The sequence below is a fragment of the Pristis pectinata genome, chromosome 3 (genome assembly GCF_009764475.1).
Source record: "Pristis pectinata isolate sPriPec2 chromosome 3, sPriPec2.1.pri, whole genome shotgun sequence".
NCBI lineage: Eukaryota > Metazoa > Chordata > Chondrichthyes > Rhinopristiformes > Pristidae > Pristis > Pristis pectinata.
Window position 1 is genome coordinate 70,319,866 of NC_067407.1, and position 17,255 is coordinate 70,337,120.

Here is a 17,255-nt window from a genome sequence, read left to right on the forward strand (position 1 = left end):
GGAAATTATTTCTGTGTTGCGTCAGTTTTAGATGTAATCAAGTATACACTTGTTAAGCACATGATACAGAAAGGAATGGAAGGACATGCTGATATTCCTTCTGTTCTGTCAACCCCTCCCCCTCTCTGTAACCTATAACATGCTTGCTTTCTCAGCTTCCCAATTCTGATGACAGGTCATTGACCTGAAATGTCAATTGTTTCTACATATCATAACTGATCTGTTGAGTATCTCCACCACTTTGTTTTTATTGCAGATATGCTGACAGGAATAGGTGGAGAGGTTCATGTGGAGCATAAGCATTGGCATAGACTAATTGGTTAAATGACCTATTTCTGTCTGAAGAATAGATAAAACTCTATGTAAAATGCCATTAACTCTCAGCCCTGCCCCATGTTTAAATGATGATCTGACGAAGAGGCTGACTTGTTTTCTTGTTTCTAATACTGTTTGCATTAGTCATTAAAAGTTACAATGTTTAGCCTCTCCAGATGGGAACAGTGACTAGTATAATAGAGCAGAGAAATGAAACCCAAGTTCCATAACTTTATGAACCAGGTCTTAGTTAGGCTCCCTGAAACAAATCTCTTGCATTACCACAATATATCCAATGTACTGGCCTGCCTAAACCGCCAATTGTTTCTAACTTATTCTTGTATTTCAATTAAAGCTACCATAAAAATCACATCTGCTTTTCTATTATTTAAATCCAAATATGTGATCAAATTAAGGATATTTCAGCAAAATTACATTATGTTTTCACAACTGGTTCTGAAGCAAATTTCTGAAAGCTATTGTAGAAATAAGCTCCATTTTAACACTTCCTTACATCAAATGATTGTTGAATATATAGTTCCAACATAATCCTTCTTAAGGCTTACAATGATGAAAACAAAGTTACCTACAGTATCTTCCAATTCCTTCAGAACTGTTCTTTTGTGAAAAGATTTTAAATCAATTGTACAACATTTGGAACTTAATGATATAACAGGCTATATATTGCAGTTTACCTTTGGCTCAAGGCTGAAATGGAATTTATTAGTGAAGAGGAAGAAGTTGTGCTGATTGCACATGAATGGCGTTCGGACAGTCTCAGTTCTAGTAAGAGTGGTCTAGGGCATGAAATGGCACACAACAGTACAGCCTGGCTATCTCACTCACCGAAACCATCAGAATGGAAAATATAGAGCACAAAGCAAAATTGATTGAGTGTACTTAAGGCATTTTCTTTTCTGAACACATTAACATGGAAATATAATTCCTTTCCTCAGTACACACATTTTCCACTTTGATAAATACTGCGGATGTGATTTGTTAAAGAACAAAATGATAGCATGCACACTTAGCCAAACTCTTGTTTGTTCTTTGGAACAAAAGTGTACAAATGTAATAGAGTATCCACAGGAAGGATTTCCTGAATGCCCAGCAGAACTTAACTACAAGGCTCCTCAAAGGCGTCCCTACACATACACATGAGAGTCCTTTAAAGGGAATACGGTTGTCAAGAGAAAAGTTGTGGGGAAAAGTTTGGAAATCTTCTGATGGAAATGAGTGCAAGGTGGGAGGAGAAGATGTGGTCAGAGGACAGAGTCTGTTACGAGTAAGATTACTGGAACTAAAGAGATGAGACATTTCTACTCCTTGCAGTGCAAAAGAGACGTCTGTTAAAATGAAGCCAGACACTCAGTCACAATGTAATATCTAATTGGCTTTTTGTGAACAAAGAGGCAGCCAGTGCAGTGTTTTACTTCTCTTAAAACTGGGAAATTGGTGGGTTCAAGGCAAGTTTACTTACACTTTTTGCCAGTTAACCTCTGACACAACCCCAACCTTCACACTTTTGGCTAGGCTGGAGTTCTGCTGTTTTGCATTGGTTAATTGATGCAGAAAAATCATACATCTGGGAATGAATGGTCTGCATTAATCTAGCAGTTAAAAGGTGAGCACCATCTACTCTGGTGGTAAAACTCCACACAGAATCAGATTAGTTTAACAGATGTTTCTGTAATATTATGTAAATAGCTTCCAGCAAGTGAGAATGATGACTGACCAAGCACAGTATAGGTCTCCTTGTTGAAGCTGCCGTGTGAGGAAGGCTGTGCATAAGATGAGGGCTAAGTTCTCCTCCCCATCGGATTCCAGGTTACAAATCATCTCCAATGCATCCTTGCAGTCAACAGCTGAGATCTTGGGGAAAAAAAGGCCCAAAAATAAACAAAGATTCAAATTAGAATATATTTTCTAGAATGACTTTCTAGGTGCTTTCTGAGTCTCTGGGTATTTCCAGCACTTTCTGGTTTCATTTCAGATTTCCTGTATGTTATTTAGGCTTTGCAAAGGATCTTTCTTCTTTAAACTTCTGCAGATGTTGCAATCATACACTTCAAAATTTACCATGTAGGAAAAGCCTGGAGGTGAATGTGAACAGAATCTAGCACTCTGACTGTGTATCTGGGAATCCACTGCTCCCTGTTTATATGTACCAAGGTATTGCTCACGACATTTTATTTTAAATTATTTAAAGTTATTTTGAACTTTGGTAACAAATTTGACAACAAATTAACTTTTACAAATCTTAACAATAGCCTTTGAAATAAATGTTAATTGATTGCAGACAGATATCAGAAAACTGTTTGACAATGGTATTCCTGAATATAAAGGACCCCGAAAAAATACACATGCACGCTACACTAGTCATTTGAGATTACTTTTGCAGATCAAATTATTGAACTGACTCTAATTTGAGTAAACAAGGATATCAGTAATTTAGTCATTCTTACCTCTTCCATTAAGATTTCACTCGATGATGAAGTACAAAGGCAGGTTAGGTAGATCTGTTTAAAAATACTCTTTGTACCAATTTCTGGATGTTCAGCACAAACTTTTGCCAACTTCGTAGCCTGATCAAATCTCTTTCCTTTGATGAGGTGTCGGATTCGCATTTCAAGAAGGGCAGGACCTTCCTGCATCAGAAATTCATTCACTGCAAAGACCACAATATCAATCAACATCCACAACGTTTGCTGCTATCAAAGAATTTTATAGTTTACAAGTTTTGTATTCTATTGTCATCTTCTCCTGCTCCTCCTGCTGCAGCTGAACCACTCACTCACTGTGCCCTTTCATTGCATAGCAGCTGTGGTAAACCAGGTGGTTTATACACAACATGAAGGTGGGATCTGGCGCAACTGATTACTTACAAGATGTAGAAGTTTACAAGTATATATAGAACACATACTTTAAAAGCCTTTATATTTTGGGCCATTAAATTAATGTACTCATCTGTGTTTTGGTTGTATGATCGTAAAGGATCAAAAACAGCATCATAATACAATAGAACACAAGAGGCAGTTATTCAGTCCAATGTGCCTGTGCCAACTTTTTGTTAGAACTATCTAGTTAACCAGCTCCATTCCCATTCCGTGTATTTTTCTCTTGAAGAATTTATCAAATTCTTATTAAATTAGTTGTTATTAAATTTGCTTCCAGCACCCTTTCAGACATTCTAGATTGTAACAACTTGCTAAGCAGTGTCCTTTTATTCTACCTTTCGCCTATCATTTTGAACCTATAGCCTCTAGTTAAATTCTTGTCCCCCTAACCAGTCTAAAGAGAGCAACTGCAGTTCCTCCTGTCTTCCCTCATTACTGAAACCCTACATCCTTGGTGGGAATCTTCAATGTCCTCTCCAAGGCCCTCAATGGCATCTTTTCTAAAATATGAAATCCAGAATGCAACACAGGTTTAATATTTTGAGGATGACTTCCTTGCTTTTGTATTTTGTACTAGTAGAAAAAGAATTAAGTCAAGAATCCTGGATTTTGTTTATTAATCACCATTAATCTTGCCACCTTCAAAGATTGTGTACATGCACCTATATCTCTCTGAATTCCTGCACCTCTTAAAACTGTGCACATGGCTTATACTGCAATCCTTAGTCCATTTGCCAGATGCATCTCTTCACTTTTGCTAAACTTTACATGGTGGTCATTTGGCCATGAAGCCTATGCCAGCTCTCAAAGCATTTCCATAAGTCTCACTCCCCCACTTATTTCCCTGTAACCTATTCTCTTTCACACAGCCATCAGCTCCACCCCGATTCTCCTACCACCACCTACATTAGAGGCAATTTACCACAGCCTACGAATATCTCTGGGATATGGAAGGAAACCCAAACACTCAAACAAAACCCATGAAATTTATCTGTCCATTTGTCTATAATCTCTGTCATCCAGATTTTGAATTATTTTACTTTTCAAATAAAAAGAGCACAAAATGCAGGAAAGTCAGCTTCCTGTTACTATTTTGTCAACAACTAACCCATGACTTCTGAAATGAGCTCAATACTGAACACCCAAAGATCACATTCAGCAAATAATGAGATAGTGCTAAGTGCAGAAGGAATACTAGTCAGGACATCAGATGAACTCTTGTTTTGCTCTGAATTGTATTATTCAATTTTATGTGTCACTTGAGCAAGCAGACATGCATTTAAAGGTGAGATAGTGTGACTTCAGGGTAAAATGGTAAGATTAGGGAATCTTGGTTAACAAAGGAAACTGAAGAGTTCATCACAAGAAAGGAAGCGTAGATCAAGTACTGGCAATTGGTACTAAATTAACCTTTGAAGCTTATAGGGGATGTAGGAAAGAACTTGAGAAATTTTGGAGGGCAAAAAGGAGACATGAAATAACCTTTGCAAGCAGGATTAAGGAGAATCCCCAACCTTTTATAAGTAATAGAAGCAAGAGGATAAGAACAGAGTCGGTCCCCACAGGGACCAATGGGGAAATCTATATGTGATACCAGAGAATATGTGTGGGGTCCAGGAGGAAGGTTGTGGAGGATGGAGAGTTAGGAGAGGGCTATGCTGATATTCCAGAACATGTTTGTATCAAGAAGGAGGAAGTATAAAGATATTGGCACACATTAAGGTGGATAAATCCCCTGGGACTGACAAGATCTATCCTGGGATGCTACGGGAAGCAAGGGAGAAACTGCTGAGGCTCTGACAGAGATTTTTGCATCTCCATTAGCCTAGGGTGACATACCAGAAGACTGAAGGATAGAAAAGAGATTGTTAGATAAGCATATGAAGGAATTTAAGATAGAGGGATATGTGGGAGGAAGGGGTTAGATATTCTTAGGTGTGGTTTGAAGGGTGGCACAACATGGTGGGCCGAAGGGCCTGTATTGTGCTGTATTGTTTTATGGTTCTAAAATGTTGTTCCCTTATTCAGAAAGAACAGGAGACTACAGGTGGTGAGCCTTACATCAGTAGTAGGGAAATTAATGGAACAAATTCTAAGGGACAAGATTTATGTTCGCTTGGAAAAATGGGCGAATTAGGGAGAGTCATTATGGTTCTATGTAGGGGAATTCCTGTTTCGCAAATCTGATTGCACTTTTCTGAGGAGGTAACTATGAAAGTTGACGAAGGCAGTGCAGTAGACGCAGTATACATGGACTTTAGTAAGGCTTTTGACAAGGTGCTGCACAGTGGGCTGGTCCAGAAAGTTAAAGCACATGTGATCCAAGGTGTGTTGGCAAACTGGATCCAAAATTGACTTGGTCATAGGAGGCAGAGATTGGTGGTGGAGGTGTTTTTCTGAATGGAAGTTTGTAACCAGTGGTGGAACACAGGAATCAGTGCTGGGTCATTTGTTGTTTGTCATAATGACTTGTATAAGAAAGTAGGTGGTATAATTAGTAAGTTTGCTGAAACCACAAGAATTGGTGGAGTTGTAGATAGTGAAGAAGATTGTCTAAGGATAGAGAGAGACAGAGATAAAAAGTTAGGCAGAATGGTGGCAGGACAATCACAATTAATGGCAAGGACTTTAGCAGTGTTGGTATACAGAAAGACCTTGGGATGCAAGTTCATAGTTCCCTGAAAATGGTGACAAAGCTGGATAGGATAGATAAGAAGGCATTTTGCAAACTTGCCTTTATTGGCCAAGACATTGAGTATAACATACAAAAATAGAAAATCTACAGCACAATTCAGGCCCTTCGGCCCACAAAGCTGTGCCGAACATGTCCTTACCTTAGAAATTACTAGGCTTACCTATAGTCCTCTATTCTTCTAAGCTCCAGGTACCTATCCAAAAGTTTCTTAAAAGACCCTATCGTTTCCGCTTCCACCACCGTTGCCGGCAGCCCATTCCACGCACTCACCACTCTCTGAGTAAAAAAAATTACCCCTGACATCTCCTCTATACCTACTCGCCAGCACCTTAAACCTGTATCCTCTTGTGGCAACCATTTCAGCCCTGGGGAAAAGCCTCTGACTATCTACCCGATCATTGCCTCTCATCATCTTATATACCTCTATCAGGCCCCCCCTCATCCTCTGTCGCTCCAAGGAGAAAAGGCCGAGTTCCCTCAACCTGCTTTCATACGGCATGCTCTGCAATCCAGGCAGCATCCTTGTAAATCTCTTCTGCACCCTTTCAATGGCTTCCACATCCTTCCTGTAGTGAGGCGACCTGAACTGAGCACAGTACTCCGAGTGGGGTCTGACTATGGTCCTATGTAGCTGCAACAATACCTCTCGGCTCCTAAGTTCAATTCCCCGATTGATGAAGGACAATACACCATATGCCTTCTTAACCACAGAGTTAACCGACCCCAAGATCCCTCTGATCCTCCACACTGCCAAGAGTCCTACCATTAATGCTATACTCTGCCATCATATTTGACCTACCAAAATGAACTACATTTGGTACATCATGTTCCAGCTCTACAGAAGATTGGTTAGGCTGCACTTGGAGTGTTGTGCACAGTTCTGGTTGCCACATTACAGAAAAGATGTAGTAGCATTAGAGAGAGTGTACAAGAGATTCATCGGGACGTTGTCTGGAATGGAGGGCTTTAGTTGCAGGGAGTGCTTGGATCAGCCTGGTTTGTTTTCACTGGGGTGTAGGAGGCTGAGAGGTGACCTTGGAAATCTATAAGATTATGAGAGGCATAGATAGGGTAGATATTCAAAGAACAAAAGATACAATCTATGATACAGTACAATGCAGCACAGCTTAAATGATAAGGGCACACAAGGGACTGCAGATGCTGGAATCTGGAGCAACACAAAGATCGCTGGAGGAACTCAGCAGGTCAGGCAGCATCGATGGAGGGGAAATAGAGACAGTCGATGTTTCGGGTCAAGACTCTTCATCTGGACTGGAAAGATAGAAGGGAGGTACCCAGTATAAAAAGGTGGAGGGAAGGGGTGAAGCAAGAGCTGGCAGGTGATAGGTGCCTAAATAGTGCTTTAAATGATAAGGGAGAGGATGGTGAATATAGAGTGAATTACTGTTTCACCTGAAGTGTGCATCTCAGCTCAGGATAACAGGTGGAGTGCATAAAGTCATATCTCACAGAAACAGGCCCTTCAGCCTACCATGTCCATGCAGACCCTTTTGCCCATGTACAGCATTAGTACCATATCCCTTCTGTGCCCTGCCTATCTAGGGGTCTGTCTAAGTGGCTCAAACATAGTAATTATATGTCATTCCACCATCTCCTCTGGCAGTGCATATATCAATCATTCTATGTGTAACAAAAAAACTTAACCCTCAGATCCCCTTTAAAACTCTTTTTCTCACCTTAAGCCTATGGCCTCTTGTTTTTGATACCCCTACCATGAGTAAAATGATTATGATTATCTCTCCCTCTCAATATCTCATATGCTTCTATGAGGTCACCTCTCAGCATCCTTCATTCCAGGAAAACAAAAGCCCAACATATCCAATCTTTCCCCATAATTAAAGCCCTCCAATCCAGGCATCATCCTGGTGAATCTCCTCTGCACTCTCTCCAGTACAATCACATCCTTCCTACAGTGTGATGACCAGAACTGCAACAATACTCCAAGTGTGGCCTAACCAGTGTTTTGTAAAGTTGCAACATAACATCCCAACTCTTATGCCCCAAACCATAGGCAAGCATATTTGCTTCACCTCCCTATCCATCTGTGTTGCCACTTTCAGAGAACTATGGACTTAGACCTCTAGGTCTCTCTGTTCATCAACATTCCTCAGTGCTCTATCATTTATTCTATCTGTCTGACCCTTATTTGACTTCCCAAAATTCATCACCTTGCATTTGTCAGGATTAGATTCCATCTGCCAATGCTCTGCCCTACTTTCCAACTGATTTGTACACTGCTGTTGCCTTAGACAACCTTCCTTGTTACTCACAACACCATCAATTTTCATGTCATCTGAAAATTTACTAATCATTACTACATTCACATCCAAGTTATGGGAAAGTGAATTTTATGTGAATGTTTGCAAAGTTCACCTCCTTTATAACAAAGGGTAGACAAGATGTTAAATAAAATGATGAATTATGATGACACAAGAGTGCTAATGCTGAAATCTGGAGCAAAAATCAAACCGCTGGAGGGACTCAGCAGGTCAAGCAGCATCCATGGAGGGAAGTCACCAACTGTCCATTTCCCTCCACAGATGCAGCCTGACTCACTGAGTTCCTCCAGCGGTTTTTTTTGCTATGAATCATGATGATCTGCAGTGTTCTGCTTGAAAGGAAGTGAAAGCTGAATTGACAGTAATGTCTAAATTGAAAATGGATATATGCATCAAGAAGAAAAAGCTACAGAGCTTTCAAAAGTTTAGTAAAACTTTGCTCTACTCTCAGTAGGACCCTGCTCTACTCTCTACACACATGACTGTGTGACTAAGCACAGCTCCAATGCCAGATACAAATTCGCAGATGACAATACTATTGTTAGACAAATCAAGATGGCAATGAGTTATCTTACTGGAACGAGATAGGACACCTGGTTGAGTGGTGACGCAACAACAACCTCTCACTCAATGTCAGTAAAACTAAAGAGCTGATTGTTGACTTCAGGAATGCGCCAGTCTACATTGGGGGATCAGCAGTGGAGAGAGTCAGCAACTTTAAATTCCTGAGTGTTAGAACCATAGAACAATACAGCACAATACGGGCCCTTCAGCCCACTGTGTTGTGCCGCCCTTCAAACCACACCTAAGACTATCTAACCCCTTCCTCCCACATATCCCTCTAACTTAAATTCCTCCATATGCTTTTCTAACAATCTCTTGAACTTGACCAACATATCAGCCTCCACCACCACCCCAGGCAACGCATTCCATGCACCAACCATTCTCTGGGTGAAAAACCTCCGACATCTCCCTTGAACTTCCCACCCATTATCTTAAAGCCATGTCCTCTTGTTTTGAGCATTGGTGCCCTGGGAAAGAGGCACTGGCTGTCCACTCTATCTATTCCTCTTAATATTTTGTATACCTCTATCATGTCTCCCCTCATCCTCCTTCTCTCCAATGAGTAAAGCTCCAGCTCCTTTAGTCTCTCCTCATAATCCACACTCTCTAATCCAGGCAGCATCCTGGTAAATCTCCTCTGCACCCTTTCCAACGCCTCTACATCCTTCCTATAATGAGGTGACCAGAACTGGACATAGTACTCTAAGTGTGGCCTAACCAGAGTTTAGCAAAGCTGCATCCTTACTTCGTGGCTCTTAAACTCGATCCCACGACTTATGAAAGCTAACATCCCATAAGCTTTCTTAACTACCCTATCTACCTGTGAGGCAACTTTCAGTGATCTGTGGATATGAACCCCCAGATCCCTCTGCTCCTCTAAACTGCCCAGAATCCTGCCATTTACCTTGTACTCTGCCTTGGAGTTTATCCTTCCAAAGTGTACTACCTCACACTTCTCTGGATTGAACTCCATCTGCCACCTGTCAGCCTAGCTCTGCATCCTATCAATATCACTCTGTAAGCTTCAAAAGCCCTCCACACTATCCACACCACCACCAACCTTTGTGTCATCTGCAAACTTGCTAACCCTCATCTAAGCCATTAATAAATATCACAAAAAGTAGAGGTCCCAGAACCAATCCCTGTGGGACACCACTAGTCACAGCCCTCCAATCCGAATGCACTCCCTCCACCACAACCCTCTGCTTTCTACAGGCAAGCCAATTCTGAATCCACACGGCCAAGCCTCCCTGGATCCCATGCACTCTGACCTTCTGAAGAAGCCTACCATGCGGAACCTTGTCAAACGCCTTACTAAAATCCATGTAGACCACATCCACTGCACTACCCTCATCAATCTTCCTGGTCACCTCCTCAAAGAACCCTATCAGTCCATGATTCTCTAAATGCTCATAGATCTTATCTCTTAGAATCCTTTCTAACAACTTACCCACCACAGATGTAAGGCTCACTGGTCTGTAATTCCCTGGACTATCCCTACTACCTTTTTTGAATAAGGGGACGACATTCGCCACCCTCCAATCCTCCGGTACCATCCCCGTGGACAACGAGGACTCAAAGATCCTAGCCAACGGTTCAGCAATCTCCTCCCTCGCCTCACGAAGCAGCCTGGGGAATATTCCATCAGGCCCCAGGGACTTATCTGTCCTAATATTTTCTAACAACTCCAACACATCCTGTCTCTTGATATCTACATACTCTAGAACATTACCCTTACCGACACTGTCCTCAGTATCATCAAGACCCCTCTCTTTGGTGAATACTGAAGAGAAGTATTAATCGAGAACCTCACCCACTTCCACAGCTTCCAGGCACATCCTCCCACCTTTGTCTTTAATCGGAGCTACCTTTACCCTAGCCATCCATCTGCTCTTCACGTACTAGAAAAAAGCCTTGGGATTCTCTTTAACCCTACTCGCCAAAGCCTTTTCATGTCCCCTTCTCGCTCTCCTCAGCCCTTTCTTAAGTTCCTTCCTTGCTACTCTATATTCCTCACGAGCCCTGTCTGATCCTTGCTGCTTACACCTTATGTATGCTGCCTTCTTCTTCCTAACTAGTTGTTCCACCTCTCTTGTCACCCACGGTTCTTTCACCCTACCATTTCTTCTCTGCCTCACTGGGACGAACTTATCCCTAACATCCTGCAAAAGATCCCTGAACATCGAACACATCTCCATAGTACATTTCCCTTCAAAAATGTCATCCCAATTTACACTCCCAAGTTCTCGCCTTATAGCCTCATAATTCGCCTTTCCTCAATTAAATATCCTCCTGTCCTCTTTGCTCCTATCCCTGTCCATGACAATTCTAAAGGTTATGGAGCAATTGGCACTGTCCCCCATGACCCACCGATTGATCTGTCACCCATCCCAGTTCATTACCTAAAACTAGATCTACTATGGCATTCCCTCTAGTCGGCCTGTCAACATACTGTGACAGGATTCCGTCCTGGACACACTTAACAAACTCTGCCCCGTCTAAACTTTTAGCACTAAGTAGGTGCCAATCAATATTTGGAAAGTTGAAGTCTCCCATTAATAATAACCCTGTTATTTTCGCATCTTTCCAAAAACTGCCTCCCAATCTGCTCCTCAGTATCCCTACTGCTACCAGGGAGCCTATAAGAATACTCCCAGGAGGGTAACTGCTCCTTTCTTGTTCCTAATTTCCACCCATATTGACTCTGGAGAGGATCCTTCTACAAGAACATAGGTGCAATCACAAGGAAGGTGTGCAAGAGGCTGCAGAGAGTAGTGGACTCCGCCCAATACATCACAGGCACATCCCTCCCCACCATTGGTAGTATCTACAGGCGGCTGCCTCAAGAAGGCAACATCCATCAAAGATCCCCAAAGATCCTCACCTTCTCACCATCAGGCGAGAGTTACAGAAGCCTGAAGTCCCACACCACCAGATTCAAGAACAGCTACTTCCCTTCAACCACTTGGTTCTTGAACCAACTGGCACAACCCAAATCACTAGAATTTAGCAATACGATGACCACTTTGATCACTTTGCACTAAAATGGACCTTTTTTTGGTTCTAATTGGGTTCTTTCTTGTAAAAATTGTGTATAATTTATGTTTTTCCGTGAATGCTGCTTTTGTCCCTTTGATGCTGCAAGTAAGTTTTTCATTGCATCTGTGCATACATGTCCTTGTTCATATGACAATAAACTTGACTTTTGACTTTTGAGTGTGGGCCAAACAGTCTCTTGCACTGCATGATTCAATAGGAACATAGGGTGGGGAAGTGCAACTCATTTTTCACTGAACAAAAAAGCACATCAGTACACAACATTACATTCCCATTGAAAATTACAAAAGGTGAAGCAGTTTAGTGTTGGTACCAATATATTTTGTTTTGGGATATAGGCACTTTATTGAAATATTCATTTTATTGACACGAATTGTGATGATATTAGATACTCATCCTTAATCACTGGAACCCATAATACAAGAAAATCCTAACCTTTCACAAGTCCCTGGTTTATGGGGAAAATAGAAAGCCTGAACTGAAAGCCTGTTCACCAATAAGGTCACATCAGCTAGCTGTCCAAACTTTGCCTCTTAATGTAAGAGAGGATGAGGCAACGTGTAGGAAAGAATTACACTGGACAAAGCAGCGTTATTAGATCAAACATCTAACTCTCTTGAGCTTAACCTAGAAGAAGTCAAAGTTGGATTCAGAATTGGCTTGCCTGTAGAAAGCAGAGGGTTGTGGTGGAGGGAGTGCATTCAGAATGGAAGGCTGTGACTAGCGGTGTCCCACAAGGATCAGTTCTGTGACCTCTACTTTTTGTGATTTTTATTAATGACTTGGATGAGGGGGTAGAAGGGTGGGTTGGCAAGTTTGCAGACGACACAAAGGTTGGTGGTGTTGTGGATAGTGTGGAGGATTGCCGAAGATTACAGAGGGACATCGATAGGATGCAGAGCTGGGCTGAGAAGTGGCAGATGGAGTTCAATCTGGAGAAGTGTGAGGTGGTGCACTTTGGAAGGACAAATTCCAAGGCAGAGTACAAAGTTAACGGCAGGATTCTGGGTAGTGTGGAGGAGCAGAGGGATCTGGGGGTCCATATCCACAGATCCCTGAATGTTGCCTCACAGATGGATTGGGTAGTTCAGAAAGCTTATAGGATATTAGCATTCATAAATCGTGGGATTGAGTTTATGAGTCACGAAGTAATGATGCATTTCTATAAATCTCTGGTTAGACCACACTTACTGTGTCCAGTTCTGGGTGCCTCATTATAGGAAGGATGTGGAAGCGTTGAAAAGGGTGCAGAGGAGATTTACCAGGATGCTGCCTGGTTTAGAGAGTATGCATTATGAGGAGAGACTAAGGGAGCTAGGGCTTTATTCTTTGGAGAGGAGGAGGATGAGAGGAGACATGATAGAGGTGTAGAAAATATTAAGAGGAATAGGTAGAGTGAACAGCCAGCGCCTCTTTCCAGGGCACCAATGCTCAATACAAGAGGGCCTGGCTTTAAAGTAATGGGTGGGAAGTTCAAGGGAGATATCAGAGGAAGGTTTTTTACCCAGAGAGTGGTTGGGGCATGGAATGCGCTGCATGGGGCGGTGGTGGAGGCAGGTACATTGGTCAAATTCAAGAGATGACTAGATAAGCATATGGAGGAATTTAAAATAGAGGGGTATGCGGGAGGAAGGGGTTAGGTAGTCTTAGGCGAGGTTTAAAGGTCGGCACAACATTATGGGCTGAAGGGCCTGTATTGTGCTGTATTGTTCTATGTTCTGCTGACTTGAGGTCAGTAATAAACTCATTACAAGTTACTGTAATACTCATTTCTTACCAAATGGTGGAGTGATTACTTTTTCCAAATATATATTGAAATGGCATATGTTGTTTGTGAGTCTACTCACTATGTGGTGCTACAAACAAATTCAGTATATCCAGTCTATTGTAACACGCAATCAAATAACAGGAATAACTAGTTACAGAAGAAACAGTGAGCCCTGTAGTTCTGCATGCAAAATAACCATACTAATTGCTTGATTTGCAGTGTGAGCATCAGTTAGACATTGGTCTGATAACATTTTTCATAATTTTGCAAACATGATTTTGACATTTGTTTTTGTTTTTGCATTTCTTTACTCCAATTTTCCAGTTATTCTTAATATTGATAAATCATACATTCAAAATGCTTCCTTTATTTTTACATAGACCCATAATATAAACTTATTATAGGTAAGTGCATTGCTTCAGCCATCCAAATAGCAATAGTTTTACCACAGAACCATAGAACAGTACAGCACAATACAGTCCCTTTGGCCCACAATGTTGTGCCAACCTTTAAACCGCTCCTAAGACTATCGAACCCGTTCCTCCCACATATCCCCCTATTTTAAATTCCTCCATATGCTTATCTAACAATCTCTTGAATTTGACCAATGTACCTGCCTCCACCACCATCCCAGGCAGCGCATTCCATGCTCCAACCACCCTCTGGGTAAAAAACCTCCCTCTGACATCTCCCTTGAACTTCCCACCCATTACTTTAAAGCCATGCCCTCTTGTATTGAGCACTGGTGCCCTGGGAAAGAGGCGCTGGCTGTCTACTCTACTCATTGGAGAGAAGGAGGATGAAGGGAGACATGATAGAGGTATACAAAATATTAAGAGGAATAGAAAAAGACTAGCTCCCTTAGTCTCTCCTCATAATGCATACTCTCTAAACCAGGCAGCATCCTGGTAAATCTCCTCTGCACCCTCTCCAACGCTTCCACATCCTTCCTATAATGAGGCGACCAGAACTGGACACAGTACTCTAAGTGTGGTCTAACCAGAGTTTTGTAGCACTGCATCATTACCTCACAGCTCTTAAACTCGATCCCATGACTTATGAATGCTAACATGCCATAAGCTTTCTTAACTACCCTATCTACCTGTGAGGCAACTTTCAGGGATCTGTGGATATGAACCCCCAGATGCCTCTGCTCCTCCACACTACCCAGAATCCTGCCATTAACCTTGTACTCTGCCTTAGAGTTTGTCCTTCTAAAGTGTACCACCTCACACTTCTCCAGATTGAACTCCATCTGCCACTTCTCAGACCAGCTCTGCATCCTATCGATGTCTCTCTGCAATCTTCAACAGTCCTCCACACTATCCACATCACCACCAACCTTTGTGTCGTCTGCAAACTTGCCAACCCACCCTTCTACCCCCTCATCCAAATCATTAATAAAAATCACAAAAGGTAGACGTCCCAGAACCGATCCTTGTGGGACACCACTAGTCACAGCCCTCCAATCTGAATGCACTCCCTCCACCACAACACTCTGCTTTCAACAGGCAAGCCAATTCTGAATCCACACAGCCAAGCCTCCCTGGATCCCATGCACTCTGACCTTCTGAAGAAGCCTACCATGTGGAACCTTGTCAAATGCCTTGCTAAACTGTAGACCACATCTACTGCACTACCCTCATCAATCTTCCTGGTCACCTCCTCAAAGAACCCTATCAGGCTTGTGAGGCAAGATCTTCCCTTCACAAAGCCATGCTGGCTGTCCCTAATCAGTCCATGATTCTCTAAATGCTCATTGATCCTATCTCTAAGAATCCCTTCCAACAGCTTGCCCACCACAGACGTAAGGCTCACAGGTCTGTAATTCCCTGGACTATCCCTACTACCTTTTTTGAGTAAGGCGACAACATTTGCCACCCTCCAATCCTCCGGTACCATTCCTGTGGACAACGAGGACTCAGAGATCCTAGCCAACGGTTCAGCAGTCTCCTCCTTTTATTTGAGCATTTCTTTAATGCTTTACAGATATACTGGTTGAGATTTGTATCACTGTTTTGGGGTTTCTTCATAGCGTCACCAGCCATGAACAATTAAATTCTGGGATCTCAGTAGGCAACCTTTCCAATCTAATGATGGATCTATAATTATCAAACAATCCAGACAATGTGGACTACCGCACAATAGGTGATTTCTGGACAAGCACAAGCTTGCATTGTGATGCTGTAATAACATATTTCCTAAATTCTTCTGTAAGGAAAAGTGTTTCTTGGAAAAAGAATATTAAAGGAAATAGTGAATAAGCAGCTGAGTGTAATGAGATCAAATGCAGGAAACCATACTGACAAGGACTTCTGTTTTCTTAAAACTTTATAATTCTAGTTTTCAGTAGTGTGTTTATATAATTGAGGTGTTTATATAATTGAGATACGTTTTCTGATGGTTATCACTGTACTGAAATGGTCCAAACGTAACATGATTGCAATGCAGCATATATTAAATCAGTAGATCACATGACTGGCACAAGAATAATAATATTATATCTCACTGGCACTGAATGATACATGTACCACAGTTTGTAATGAGGTATCCATGAGTAACCTTCCTCTGAATCTTTATTCAGGACATAGTATGAACACAGAGACCAGAATTGTACATTACATTCTGGATCCTTGCACAACCCACTGTAGTGTACTTCCCTTTTTTTTTACAGCTACATCATACTAGCTTATACTCTATTCACCACGGCCTCTCAGCACTGCTTGCGGTTCTTTACAAGCTCACGAATAGCAACATCCAGGTAAGTTTCTGTTCTTAACAGGAAAATAATCAGAGCCCATCACGATATACATGCTTAGCACATTGCACGTTTATTTAGATGCCATCTACTTGGTATGTGCCTAATTCCCTATCAAACTAATCAGATTATTTATTCAAGGATTCTAACATCAGTACGTAACTTTGTGCCTTTTGCAAACTTGTGAATCAATGGTTCTATTCACATAAAAACAATTGAGACTAATGCCCTAACAATAATCCTTGTGTAGTTCCACTTGTAATTGGTCCCTCTGCAGTAAAGCCTTTAAGCAATTTGTCTTTTTCCCATCTTTACTATGGATATTCACAAACCCCTTATAGTCCTAACCACATTCTGGTAACTGCTCATCCTACTATTTTCAAAATCAGGCAGACGGTGTTGAGAGAATATTCAATAAAGTGAAGTGTAATGACAAATGCAAGACAAGTTTTTCACTTGCCCCTCACGTTGCCTTTAAACTTCCCCCCCTAACCTTAAAAGCATGTCCTCTAGTGTTTGACATTTCTACCCTGGGGAAAGGATTCTGACTGTTTACCCTATCTATGCCTCTCAAAATTTTAAAAAGCTCTATCAGGTCTCCGCTCAGCCTCCAACGCTCTAGGGAGAACAACCCAAGTTTGTTCAACCTTTCCTTATAGCTCATACCCTCTAATCCAGGCAGCATCCTGGTACTTCTGCACCCTCTCCACATCTTTCCTATAATGGGGTGACCAGAACTGCATGCAATATTCCAAATGCAGTCTGACTAAAATTTTATATAGCTGCAGCATGACTTTCTTACTCTTATACTCAACACCCCTACCAATGAAGGCAAGCATGCCATATGCCTTCTTTACTACCTTATCCACTTGAGTAGCCACTTTGTGAACTATAGACCTGG

At 41.7% G+C, this 17,255-nt stretch overlaps 1 protein-coding gene across 1 annotated transcript in view; it reads right to left on the minus strand.

Annotated features, from left to right (window-relative positions):
* The window catches only part of LOC127568443 (zinc finger protein 292-like), a 192,134-nt gene that overhangs the window by 26,123 nt on the left and 148,756 nt on the right, over window positions 1-17,255 (minus strand). The window contains exons 5-6 of the mRNA XM_052012175.1: window positions 2,781-2,983; window positions 2,051-2,187 (exon numbers count right to left, since the gene is read on the minus strand). Coding sequence (XP_051868135.1) covers window positions 2,051-2,187; window positions 2,781-2,983 — 340 coding nt within the window. The remainder of the gene's footprint in view (window positions 1-2,050; window positions 2,188-2,780; window positions 2,984-17,255) is intronic.